Genomic DNA, 14,154 nt, shown 5'->3' with positions numbered 1-14,154 from the left:
CAAAAAACACATGCAGGGGCGTACACACACACCTGCATGCTGACACCACACACAAACACCCACACAGGGCTGAATGATATCCGTATCAGCTGAAAGACTCCCTCCTGGAGTTGTATTGACTCAAAACACTTAGAGGGGCTCCACACTTACCCAATCATGACAAATCACTGTTCCCAATGTCTGGCTATCACACCTGAGGGGACTGTAATGATATCTCAGAGCAAGGAAGCAAAGAGCCCTTCAACTCATAATGGAATCATTGGACCAATCATGTGTTCTGCTTTATCTTATTGCTCCTCCTTTGTGTCAATTTGTGGTGCTGTACTGCTTTATTTTATTGCACCGTATGTCTCAAGGGCTGTGATTGGCGGATGCTTGTTTTGTGCGGTTGTTTCAGCCTGCTAATTTGAGTGCTTGTATTGTTGCTCTGGGTGATAAGAGTGTCTGCTTCGTGACTAAAATGTAATGTGCATGTTGATGTAATCGTAATGTACTTCAGTAGGCGTCATCTTGTTGCTTCTATTGGAATGACCATAGATGAGATTGGATGTTCAGCTCTCCTAAAGCCTATATTTTTCATTATGTATGGCTATAATGTATGCTAGAGACAACGTTGCAAATTCAGGGTACAGGGACAAAAAATGGAGACAGTGTGTGCCATAGTCATTGCACATGCAAAAAAAGCCCTGCAATGTAATTACTGCCTGTAAACATCACTCACATACACACATGCACACATTCATGCACACACGCACACACACACACACACACACACACACACACACACACACACACACACACACACACACACTGTCAACACACGATTTTGGCGACACAAGAAAACTGGGTTGTGTGTGAGTGACGTTTGATAATGCAATGGCTCTGAACTGACTGAGAAAACTCTGCCCTCTATTGGTCAAGTCAACTTAATGTCCCACCCACATTCCAGGGATCATCAACTAGATTCAGCCATGGTCCGATTTCTTCTTTAAGCAGATGGTTGGGGGAGCGGAGCATAATTACAAATCATTTGGAAATTGCAAATTGACCGCAAGAAGCCCACACAGATATAATACTTGACTAAAACATGATATTTTCAAATTATTACATTTGTATACGATCACGTCTCTCTATAGGGAATACTTGGGAACAGAATTCCAAAATTAAAATATTTGTTCAGTCTTTTATGAGTAGGGGTGTCCAAACTTTGGACTGTATATATATATATATATATATAGGACCAGTCCATTCAGAGGTTTTTCTCGATTTCTACTATATTCTACATTGTAGAATAATAGTGAAGACATCAAAACTATGAAATAGTAGTAACCAAGAAAGTGTTAAGCAAATTTTTGATTCTTCAAAGTAGCCACCCTTCGCTTTGATGACAGATTTGCACACCCTTGTTATTCTCTCAACCAGCTTCACCTGGAATGCTTTTCCAACAGTCTTGAAGGAGTTCCCACATATGCTGAGCACTTGTTGGCTGCTTTTCCTTGATTCTGCGGTCCATCTCATCCCAAACCATCTCAAATGAGTTGAGGTTGGGTGATTGGGGAGACCAGGTCATCTGATGCAGCACTCCATCACAGTGTCACCAGCAAAGCACCCCCACACCATCACACCTCCTCCTCCATGTGTCTCACAAAGACATGGCGGTTGGAACCAAAAATCTCAAATTTGGACTCAATGGACAGATTTCCACTGGTCTAATGTCCATTGCTCGTGTTTCTTGGCCCAATCAAGTCTCTTCTTATTATTGGTGTCCTTTATTACACCAAGGTGGCATTGCAGTTCAGACGTCTTTTGTCCTCGTCTTGTCGTGTCCTGTATATATATATATTTACAACTTTTTCACATACATTTTATTTTTATTTTCCATCAACTCATCTTCAAAACACTCTCCTGCAACCCGCCTCACCAATGTATATTTATAAAAAAGTATTATTTACCTCAGATCTGTAATCCTCCAAGAAGCTAGCCAGAAACTCCAAGAAGCTAGCCTGAAACTAGCCAGAAGCTAATCCAGAAGCTAGTTCAGAAGCTAGTTAGCTCCTTTACTGGCAAATCGTTAGTATTCATGGTCATCAGCTATCCTTTAGCTCGAAAATCTATCGCCAGTTCTGTACGGCGCAGCGCGGCTCGGAACGGAACATACCGGACCAATTTTTCTCTCCATGTCCCTGGATTTCGACTGCTCTCTGGACATTCATACCCGGATCTCACAGCTAGCTAGCTGCTATCCGTGTGACTATCGGCCTTCGTCGATTCCGGAGCAAACATCAATTATTCCGGAGCTAGCAAGCTCCGTCAATCACTCCTGAGTTCCATCAATCACACCTGGGCTGCAGTCACCTATCCGGACCCGTTTTACTGCCTTCGCGGAGCCCCACCGGGCCTTCACAACTGGACTGCCGACGTTATCTACCCGAAGGAGTTATTCGGCTGGCTACTCCGTCGCGACGTTACCTGAACGCCCATCTGCGGCCTGCTAACTGTTAGCTGTCTTACCGGCTGCTATCTGAATAGACAATCGGACAATTTTTTATTTATTATTATTATTATGTTTTCTTCTTGGGCCTCTATAACTATATCTATTGTTTTTATTTTTGTTGTTGTTGTGTGATTTGGATTAATCCCCTCTACCACATGGAACCCCACTAATCTACTGACGGAACGCAAGAGGTGGCTAACAACAGACCTCCATCCTATGCTAGCTTGCTACCGATGCCCTGGCTAGCTGTCTAAATCACCAACCAACCTCTCCACTCACCGGACCCTTTTGATCACTCGACTAAGCATGCCTCTCCTTAATGTCAATATGTCTTGTCCATTGCTGTTCTGGTTAGTGTTTATTGGCTTATTTCACTGTAGAGCCTCTAGTCCTGCTCACTATACCTTATCCAACCTATTAGTTCCACCACCCACACATGCAATGACATCTCCTGGTTTCAACGATGTTTCTAGAGACAATATCTCTCTCTTCATCACTCAATACCTAGGTTTACCTCCACTGTATTCACATCCTACCATACATTTGTCTGTACATTATACCTTGATGCTATTTTATCGCCCCCAGAAACCTCCTTTTACTCTATGTTCCAGACGTTCTAGACGACCAATTCTCATAGCTTTTAGCCGTACCCTTATTCTACTCCTCCTATGTTCCTCTGGCGATGTAGAGGTGAATCCAGGCCCTGCAGTGCCTAGCTCCACTCCTATTCCCCAGGCACTCTCTTTTGACGACTTCTGTAACCGTAATAGCCTTGGTTTCATGCATGTTAACACTAGAAGCCTCCTCCCTAAGTTTGTTCTATTCACTGCTTTAGCACACTCTGCCAACCCGGATGTTCTAGCTGTGTCTGAATCCTGGCTTAGGAAGACCACCAAAAATTCAGACATTTTAATTCCAAACTACAACATTTTCAGACAAGATAGAACTGCCAAAGGGGGCAGTGTTGCAATCTACTGCAAAGATAGCCTGCAGAGTTCTGTCCTACTATCCAGGTCTGTACCCAAACAATTTGAACTTCTACTTTTAAAAATCCACCTCTCTAAAAACAAGTCTCTCACCGTTGCCGCCTGCTATAGACCACCCTCTGCCCCCAGCTGTGCTCTGGACACCATATGTGAACTGATTGCCCCCCATCTATCTTCAGAGTTCGTGCTGCTAGGCGACCTAAACTGGAACATGCTTAACACCCCAGCCATCCTACAATCTAAACTTGATGCCCTCAATCTCACACAAATTATCAATGAAGCTACCAGGTACCTCCCCAAAACCTTAAACACGGGCACCCTCATAGATATCATCCTATCCAACTTCCCCTCTAAATACACCTCTGCTGTCTTCAACCAAGATCTCAGCGATCACTGCCTCATTGCCTGCATCCGTAATGGGTCAGCGGTCAAACGACCTCCACTCATCACTGTAAAACGCTCCCTGAAACACTTCTGCGAGCAGGCCTTTCTAATCGACCTGGCCGGGGTATCCTGGAAGGATATTGATCTCATCCCGTCAGTAGAGGATGCCTGGATATTTTTTTTTTTAAATGCCTTCCTAACCATCTTAAATAAACATGCCCCATTCAAGAAATTTAGAACCAGGAACAGATATAGCCCTTGGTTCTCCCCAGACCTGACTGCCCTTAACCAACACAAAAACATCCTATGGCGTTCTGCATTAGCATCGAACAGCCCCCGTGATATGCAGCTGTTCAGGGAAGCTAGAAACCATTATACACAGGCAGTTAGAAAAGCCAAGGCTAGCTTTTTCAAGCAGAAATTTGCTTCCTGCAACACTAACTCAAAAAAGTTCTGGGACACTGTAAAGTCCATGGAGAATAAGAACACCTCCTCCCAGCTGCCCACTGCACTGAAGATAGGAAACACTGTCACCACTGATAAATCCACCATAATTGAGAATTTCAATAAGCATTTTTCTACGGCTGGCCATGCTTTCCACCTGGCTACTCCTACCCCGGACAACAGCACTGCACCCCCAACAGCAACTCGCCCAAGCCTTCCCCATTTCTCCTTCTCCCAAATCCATTCAGCTGATGTTCTGAAAGAGCTGCAAAATCTGGACCCCTACAAATCAGCCGGGCTAGACAATCTGGACCCTTTCTTTCTAAAATTATCTGCCGAAATTGTTGCCACCCCTATTACTAGCCTGTTCAACCTCTCTTTCGTGTCGTCTGAGATTCCCAAAGATTGGAAAGCAGCTGCGGTCATCCCCCTCTTCAAAGGGGGGGACACTCTTGACCCAAACTGCTACAGACCTATATCTATCCTACCGTGCCTTTCTAAGGTCTTCGAAAGCCAAGTCAACAAACAGATTACCGACCATTTCGAATCTCACCATACCTTCTCTGCTATGCAATCTGGTTTCAGAGCTGGTCATGGGTGCACCTCAGCCACGCTCAAGGTCCTAAACGATATCTTACCCGCCATCGATAAGAAACATTACTGTGCAGCCGTATTCATTGATCTGGCCAAGGCTTTCGACTCTGTCAATCACCATATCCTCATCGGCAGACTCGACAGCCTTGGTTTCTCAAATGATTGCCTCGCCTGGTTCACCAACTACTTCTCTGATAGAGTTCAGTGTGTCAAATCGGAGGGTCTGCTGTCCGGACCTCTGGCAGTCTCTATGGGGGTGCCACAGGGTTCAATTCTTGGACCGACTCTCTTCTCTGTATACATCAATGAGGTCGCTCTTGCTGCTGGTGAGTCCCTGATCCACCTCTACGCAGACGACACCATTCTGTATACTTCCGGCCCTTCTTTGGACAGTGTGTTAACAACCCTCCAGGCAAGCTTCAATGCCATACAACTCTCCTTCCGTGGCCTCCAATTGCTCTTAAATACAAGTAAAACTAAATGCATGCTCTTCAACCGATCGCTACCTGCACCTACCCGCCTGTCCAACATCACTACTCTGGACGGCTCTGACTTAGAATACGTGGACAACTACAAATACTTAGGTGTCTGGTTAGACTGTAAACTCTCCTTCCAGACCCATATCAAACATCTCCAATCCAAAGTTAAATCTAGAATTGGCTTCCTATTTCGCAACAAAGCATCCTTCACTCATGCTGCCAAACATACCCTTGTAAAACTGACCATCCTACCAATCCTCGACTTTGGCGATGTCATTTACAAAATAGCCTCCAATACCCTACTCAACAAATTGGATGCAGTCTATCACAGTGCAATCCGTTTTATCACCAAAGCCCCATATACTACCCACCATTGCGACCTGTACGCTCTCGTTGGCTGGCCCTCGCTTCATACTCGTCGCCAAACCCACTGGCTCCATGTCATCTACAAGACCCTGCTAGGTAAAGTCCCCCCTTATCTCAGCTCGCTGGTCACCATAGCATCTCCCACCTGTAGCACACGCTCCAGCAGGTATATCTCTCTAGTCACCCCCAAAACCAATTCTTTCTTTGGCCGCCTCTCCTTCCAGTTCTCTGCTGCCAATGACTGGAGCGAACTACAAAAATCTCTGAAACTGGAAACACTTATCTCCCTCACTAGCTTTAAGCACCAACTGTCAGAGCAGCTCACAGATTACTGCACCTGTACATAGCCCACCTATAATTTAGCCCAAACAACTACCTCTTTCCCAACTGTATTTAATTTTAATTTATTTATTTATTTTGCTCCATTGCACCCCATTATTTTTATTTCTACTTTGCACATTCTTCCATTGCAAAACTACCATTCCAGTGTTTTACTTGCTATATTGTATTTACTTTGCCATCATGGCCTTTTTTGCCTTTACCTCCCTTCTCACCTCATTTGCTCACATTGTATATAGACTTGTTTATACTGCATTATTGACTGTATGTTTGTTTTTACTCCATGTGTAACTCTGTGTCGTTTTATCTGTCGAACTGCTTTGCTTTATCTTGGCCAGGTCGCAATTGTAAATGAGAACTTGTTCTCAACTTGCCTACCTGGTTAAATAAAGGTAAAATAAAAAATAAATAAAGAAATTAGTGGTTTCTTTGCAGAAATTTGACCATGAAGGCCTGATTCATGCAGTCTCCTCTGAACAGTTGATGTTGAGATGTGTCTGTTACTTGAACTCTGTGAAGCATTTAATTGGCCTGAAATTTCTGGGGCTGGTAACTCTAATGAACTTATCCTCTGCAGCAGAGCTAACTCTGGGTCTCACTTTCCTGTGGCGGTCCTCATGAGAGCCAGTTTCATCATAGCGCTTGATGATTTTTGCAACTGCACTTGAAGAAACTTTTTTATTTTTATTAAATATTCTGAATTGACTGACTGAACTTCATGTCTTGAAGTAATGATGGACTGTTGCTTCTCTTTGCTTATTTGAACTGTTCTTGCTATAATATGGACTTGGTCTTTTACCAAATAGGCCTATCTTCTGTATACCACCCCTACTTTGACACAACACAACTGACTGGCTCAAACGCATTAAGAAGGAAAGAAATTCCACAAATTAACAAGGCACACCTGTTAATTTAAATGAATTCTAGGTGACTACCTCAGGAAGCTTGTTGAAAGAGTGTGGAAAGTTGTCTTCAAGGCAAAGAGTGGCTACTTTGCTTCACCTGGAATGCTCTCAAATTTAAAATTAATATATTTTTTAAAGAATTTTGGTTACTATATGATTCCATATGTGTTATTTCATAGTTTTGATGTCTTCACTATTCTTCTACAATGTAGAAAATAGACAAAATAAAGAAAACCCTGGAATGAGTATGTCCAAACTTTTTTTACATTCAGTTTTTATTATTTAAATTCATAGGATTCATACAGTACATTTACAGACATATTTTTTCAATCCCCCCCACCCCTCACCGGCAATCTGATAGCATGTCAAAATGTCAACCCTTGTATTTAACCCTCCCAATGTCCTCGGGCCAACATGACCCGCCCCTATGTTGAACCAACTTTTATTTCATTTTTATATTTTTGGGATCATTTGCGTGAAGGAGGCAGTGAGAGTTTCTTTAACAGCCGTAAAAACAATCACCTCCATGCTATTATTCAACTTGAAATGTGATGACCTGTCCTAAACTGACCACAGTCGTACAAAAGTGAACTGTTGCCTGTATTCATCTACCCATGTAAGCTGTAGGAAAGAAAATATACTACTATTGTCATCGGTACACGTCTGTACATGCTCATGTGGAGCAGTGAAAACAATCCCGTCCTGGATATTATTCAACTTGGAATGTGATGACCTGTCCTAGACTGACCCCAGTAGTAGAACAGTGAACTGTTGCCTTTATTCATGTATCCATGTAAGCTGTAGGAAATGAAAGATAGTAATATTGCCATCGGTACATGGTCCGTACATGTGGTCTTGTCCAAGGTGCTGAAGCCATAACTGCGGTTCACTGCTGAACAGGTTCTAAAACAGATTTTTTCCAAATCTTTTCAGCAGGACTACTCTGATTTTGAAGAGGAAGTGGAGGATGTGTCAGAAGATGAAGATGGGGAGGAATACAACCCAGAGCACGATGCATTATCTTCAGAAGATGAGGAAGAAGGAATCCCTCAAGATGAAAGAGAGACTTTCCTGTCAAAAAACAGCAAAATCAAATGGTCCTCAGTAGCATATCACAACCAGGGCAGGATGGCAGAGCATAAGGGCCTGAAGATGACCCCGTGGGAAAAACAAGAATGTGTTACTTCTGAGCACACTGCTCACAGAGGCTGAAATTGGCGATCGCCAGGACAGGAAGCCAGCCATCATCCTAGACTACAACTGCAACAAAGGAGTCGTGGACAACCTAGATAAGGTGGTTTGGAATGTACAGCTGCAGAAGGATGACTGCCCGCTGGCCCCCTGGTCATCTTCCACAACATCATTGATGTTTCCTCCTACAATGCCTTTGTCATATAGAGAGAGATCAACCCTAGCTGGATGCCTCGTAAGCGCAACAAGAGGAGGGTGTTCCTGGAGCAGCTGGGAAAGGCACTTGTAACTCCATTCATCGAAAGAAGGGAGCGTCCTCCCCCCCCGCACAGGTGCATCGGCAGCAGTTGTGAAAGCTGTTCACAGGGCTAGATCTCGTGATCAACCTGAGGAGCCAGCTGCCCCAGCCACTGCCCCTACTGGGGCAAGTAAGAGGAAGAGGTGTCAGATCAGCCCACCAAAGAAGGACTGTAAAACACATACTGTGTGCTGCAGGTATAAGAAATATATCTACAAAGGCTGTGCACACGCATACTGTCCCAAATGTGCTCATTGGGGGTTTAATGAAGGCGGGACAGTTTGGCCCTTAGGACAAGGGGTGTATACAGAATATGAGGACAACCTGAGGGTTAAATGTGAGCAGCCATTGTTGCAATGGTAAGTGATGAGGTGGAACCCACCTCTGTACAATCTTTTTCTTAGCAGCTGTGGTTCCTACCAACCACACTCTCTGTTGCCTTTCTGACAAGTGCAAATCAGAGACATCACAAAGCAACATCCCTATTGGATCTCATGGCAGTATTTAATCTAAGTACAGAGACAACATGGTTGACTTTCCCCCAGAATTCAAACACACCCAGTCATTTCCACAAAAGTACCAAGGTCCCCTGTGGTGCAAAACTCAGATAATGCTGATGGACTAATACCATGTGATGTCTTTTTCGAGGTGTTAGATAGGTTATATGGCAAAATGTTTTAATTCATTGGTGATTGGGGTTTCTAGATGATCCAAATATATTTTCCATATTGTCTCCCAGTTTATTTGTCTGTCAGCAAGAGTAAAATCATTTTCCCCATACAGTGGATAGAGTTAATGGTTTTTGTGCTGCTAGAGTTAATTGACTATAGATATTAGACACTCCTTTTGAGGGGTGTCTGTCCGTTAGAAGTTTGACCAATGGGTGTACTGCTAGTTCTGCTCCCCAGGGGACCCCATAGGCTCACGTGGATAGGCGTTGAAGGTAAAGACAAAATGATGAATCTGGACATTAAAACACTGGCGGATTTCATGGAAACCGAGGAGTCCATTCACATGGAATATGTCTTTGAAAGTATAAATATCCTTCTTAGACCAAGAATCTGATATAAATGGTTTCTTACACGCTAAGAATTGTTTATTTCGCCATATTGGAGATTATGAAAGCCATTTAAGATTAGATCTCATATGCTTCTCTGTAGCTTTCCACACATCTACTGAGTGTGCTATAATGGGTCCTAACAATAATGCACAACAACAAACAATAATGAGTCAATCCAGAAAATAATCAATCTTGTAATCTAAATGGTGAAACTATTGTATCTTCTATAGCACGCCAAGGAACAGAAGTATTTTGGGTTTAACCAGGTCTTCAGTAAATGAATTTGGAAAGTTAGGTGATAAAAATGTGGATTTGGAACTGCAAATCAACCTGATGCTTCCGTTCTCTGTCGTGTTGCATATTCAATATGTGGTCTCTTTCTCCCCCAAATGAACAACTTTATTACAGAGTCAAGTTTAGACCAATAGTCTATAGGAGGCGGCAGTGGGAACATGGAACTCGTCAAATTGATACGAAGGAGGACATTCATTTTAATCATTGAGATTCTAACATGCAAAGAAGTGGCCATAGCAGACCATCTTTTTATGTATTTCTGGATATTCTGAAAGGTTTCTAAGTAGTTCTTCCTGAAAGTAGTGTGAATAGAGGGGGTTAAGTAATGTCTAAGTTGGAGGTTTGCTTCATCACTGGGATAAAGGGTGGTAGTTGAACACTTCTCTTAGCTGAGTTAAGAGGTAGTAGAGCTGTTTTAGACCAGTTGATCTTGTAACCAGACCATGAGCTGAATGCTGTGAAAATATTTTCTGAACATTTTCTGACGCGTATGTCATCTGCATACGGAGAAATTGCTTGTTCGGTTTGATTTTGAAATGTGAGGAAGCAGAATTTTGACATATGCTTTGTGCCAGCGGTTCAAGAGAGAGAGCAAATAGCATAGGGGAGGCAGGACAGCCTTGTTTACGTCCTGGTTGTATGGTAAATGGATTAGAATGGGTAGTGTTTGTTGGTAAAATAGAAGAAAGATTCACATACATGGTCTGTCAGAGTTGAAGTGTACCTATGATGAAAATTACCGGCCTCTCTCATCTTTTTAAGTGGGAGAACTTGCACAATTGGTGGCTGACTAAATACTTTTTTGCCCCACTGTATGTGTTACAGCTGGATGTCAACATACTAGTGAGCCTGGCACAGCTCCTGGTATATGTCCGTTACATTTATGGGGGGTCAATTAAATAAGACATCCTCTTCTGCAAACCACTGGAGGACAACATGAGAGGATATTTTTAAAGTACTGGACAGTTTGCGCTGTTCTGTGAAAGGAGCAGTACACAGCGTTGTACAAGATCTTCAGTTTCTTGACAATTTCTCGCATGGAATAGCCTTCATTTCTCAGAACAAGAATAGACTGACGAGTTTCAGAGGAGTTCTTTGTTCTGACCATTTTGTTCCTGTAATCGAACCCACAAATGCTGATGCTACAGATACTCAACTAGTTTAAAGAAGGTCAGTTTTATTCCTTCTTTAATCAGGACAACAGCTTTAAGCTGTGCTAACATAATTGCAAAAGTGTTTTCTAATGATCAATTAGTCTTTTAAAATGATAAACTTGGATGAGCTAACACAACGTTCCGTTGGAACACAGGAGTGATGTTTGCTGATGATGGGCCTCTGTACGCCTATGTAGATATTCCATAACAAATCTGCCGTTTCCAGCTACAATAGTCATTTACAACATTAACACTGTATTTCTGATCAATTTGATGTTATTTTAATGGACAAAAAAAGTGCTTTTCTTTCAAAAACAAGAACATTTCTAAGTGACCCCAAACTTTTGAACCGTAGTGTATCTGTATATATATTTTTTTTACTTGGGTGAAACGACTCTCGTCCCCCTCTTCTGAGGAGGAGGTGTAAGAAGGATCGGAGGACCAATGTGCAGCGTGGTAAGTGTCCATATTGTATTTATTATTATAGGAACAGAAAACAAAAACAACGAGAACGAAACAAAACAGTCCTGAACGGTGAAATACAAAACACAGAACAGAAAATAATCACCCACGAAACACAGGTGAAAAAAGGCTACCTAAGTATGATTCTCAGAGACAACTAACGACACCTGCCTCTGATTGAGAACCATACCAGGCCAAACGCAATACACAACATAGAAAAATGTACATAGACAACCCACCCAACTCACGCCCTGCCCATACTAAAACAAAGACATAATAAAAGAACTAAGGTCAGAACGTGACATTGGGGGGCCAAATAAAACCACCCACGGGCCAAATTCAGCCCACTGTCAGTTGGGGAACCCTGCCATATGGGCTGGTATAAAATAAAGGAAAAAATGGACACAAGAATTGAAAGTGTAGTGTTTATAAATTTCAAAATTGTTCATTCCTCATAGGGTCAAAGCTTCTTCATTCTGTTGGAGGAAACAGACAGTCTGTCAATATCTGATTCTTTTGTGAATTTAGGAGTGTAACATTAGTAAATGTGAAGGTTTCTTTAATATTTCTTTAAGACTATGGTCATTGTAGTTAAGGGTTGTGAATCAGACTGTAGTGAGTACAATGTTAGTAACGTATGTGACTGGAAGCATACCCTGTGATGAGATGAGTGGTCAGAGCCAGGAGGGTGATTGGGAAAGAGAAACGGGAGTTAACACAAACTTTACATCAGTGTAAGTTCAGTTAAATGACATTGTTGCATTAAACTGATTACATTTTGAAATGCTGATACCTTACCATGGGTAAAAGCCCTCTAGGAACCTCCTGAGTAGTCTGGAAGCAAAAAGGGGACAAACAACTTGTTTGAGAAATCTTATATCAACTTATAACTTATATCAACATAGTAATATAATGTATAACTACAAATAACAACCCAAATTTCTTTCAGACTAATCTGAATTAATTTCACTATTAATAATGACACCATACCAAGTCAGCAAAGTGATTGACTGCCAGGGTGTAGCTCTCCAGGCCATTCTCTGCTCTCTTGTTGTGTTCCGTCACCATCTTCCTAGAAGCTAGCCAGATCTCCTTGCGCTTAGCTTCCTCCTCGGTGGACGGATAGGTCTTTCCTGCAAGCATGAAAAACGTCATCTTATTTAATGAGTTGCACTCCCTCTCTAGCCCTCAGAACAGCTACAATTCGTTGGGGCCTGGACTCCACAAGGTGCTGAAAGCGTTCCACAGGATTTCTGGCCCTTGTTGACGTCAATGCCTCCCACCTTTGTGAAGTTGGCTGGATGTCCTTTGGGTGGTGGAGCATTCTTGATACACTTTGGAAACTGTTGAGAGTGAAAAGCCCAGCAGCGAAAAGGTAGAAACACATGGAAAGATCTGGGTCCAGCTCAATATACTCAAATAGGCCATATTGATATTGATACTAGTAGCTTGTCCACATCCCCTTACTTCTACCCCAAAACCACACACACGCACGCACACACACGGTCCGCCTTGTGGGGACCAAGATTATGTCCCCAGTTGGTCATGACGTTCCCGTACGAAAGGTGTGCAAACAGTTCAAAGTCCACATTGGGTCAGCAAAACAAGAACACACACACACTCGACAGCGATGTTTTACTGTACCTTCTCCCTGTGATCGTAGACTCACAATGCGTACCACTGCACACTGCCACTTTATATCCACCAGTGGCACAGTAGACAAACAAAACAGATGAACTCTGTACCTCTTTCAAAATCACATTGCACAAGCGCACAATGCTGTCTTTCACAATCACTTACAAAACATCATTTTAGAGAGGTAAAATGAACCCTATGTTTCCTAATCTAACCTCATCTTGATTCGAAGTCACCTGGTAGGCTAATGACTCATCACTTTACAGTTTCTCTGTTCAAATAAGTGTCCTGTTTAAGCCCTGTTTATACCTGGTTCTAACTTGTGTCCTTTATCCTGATCTTGTCCACATTCTGATTGTGCCCGCATTTTTAGACAGGTGAAGATGAGTAAAAGACACAATGTGATCAGATCTTCCTGGCCACCGTCAGGAAGGGATAACATATACATTTGAATACCATGTGTAGTCACATTTCTGGAAATGTGGGCACAATCAAAATGTAGACAAGATAAGGACGCATTAGCACAAGGTATAAACAGGGCTTTTAACAGATGTTAAACAGATGCATGTTATACAAACAACAACTGGTCAATTTCACAATCCGCTCCATGGTCATTGCATAGTCCACATTATTTGAGTTGTTCCACAAATAGTGCATTTTGATATTTTAAGTAGAAATGGTGCACCAATAGTGAATTTTAAAAGCCTTTTATATTAAATGAAATGCCCTTTAATATAGACTACATGAAAAATTAAATAAATCTGATTTAAGGTGTGACGAATATGTTATGTTTGTGCTTTCCTAAAAACGAATTTCTGTGTTCTATTCATGTGCTGTTCTAATAACCAATTTCTGTGAGTGATTGATTGAACAAAATCCTCACTATCTGCAATTTGGCAGTATGCCAAGACCTTGTTTTGAGAATGAAAGGTATCTCAGTGTCAAGGTCTCCGCTTGGAGAGAAGAAGCCTTGTGAGGTATTGGTCTGCCACATGCATGAACCAGTATTGGTTGGTCACTTGAATGAAGCAAACGTTATCCGTTAGTTCACTTATATACTGCAGACAGG

At 42.3% G+C, this 14,154-nt stretch overlaps 1 protein-coding gene across 1 annotated transcript; it reads right to left on the bottom strand.

The window, feature by feature from the left end:
• Positions 1 to 11,861: 11,861 nt before the first annotated feature.
• On the bottom strand, positions 11,862 to 13,117 carry LOC109890406 (digestive cysteine proteinase 2-like). The gene is made up of 4 exons (XM_031824324.1): positions 12,734 to 13,117; positions 12,441 to 12,583; positions 12,249 to 12,284; positions 11,862 to 11,927 (listed from the first exon to the last, which is right to left on the bottom strand). The coding sequence occupies exons 1-4, from the start codon at positions 12,876 to 12,878 to the stop codon at positions 11,922 to 11,924; spliced, it is 330 nt and encodes a 109-aa protein (XP_031680184.1). The 5' UTR covers positions 12,879 to 13,117; the 3' UTR covers positions 11,862 to 11,921.
• Positions 13,118 to 14,154: the final 1,037 nt, after the last annotated feature.

This window comes from Oncorhynchus kisutch, linkage group LG5 (genome assembly GCF_002021735.2).
Source record: "Oncorhynchus kisutch isolate 150728-3 linkage group LG5, Okis_V2, whole genome shotgun sequence".
In the NCBI taxonomy this organism is placed as follows: Eukaryota; Metazoa; Chordata; class Actinopteri; order Salmoniformes; family Salmonidae; genus Oncorhynchus; species Oncorhynchus kisutch.
This window is presented reverse-complemented; position numbering and strand designations above follow the sequence as displayed.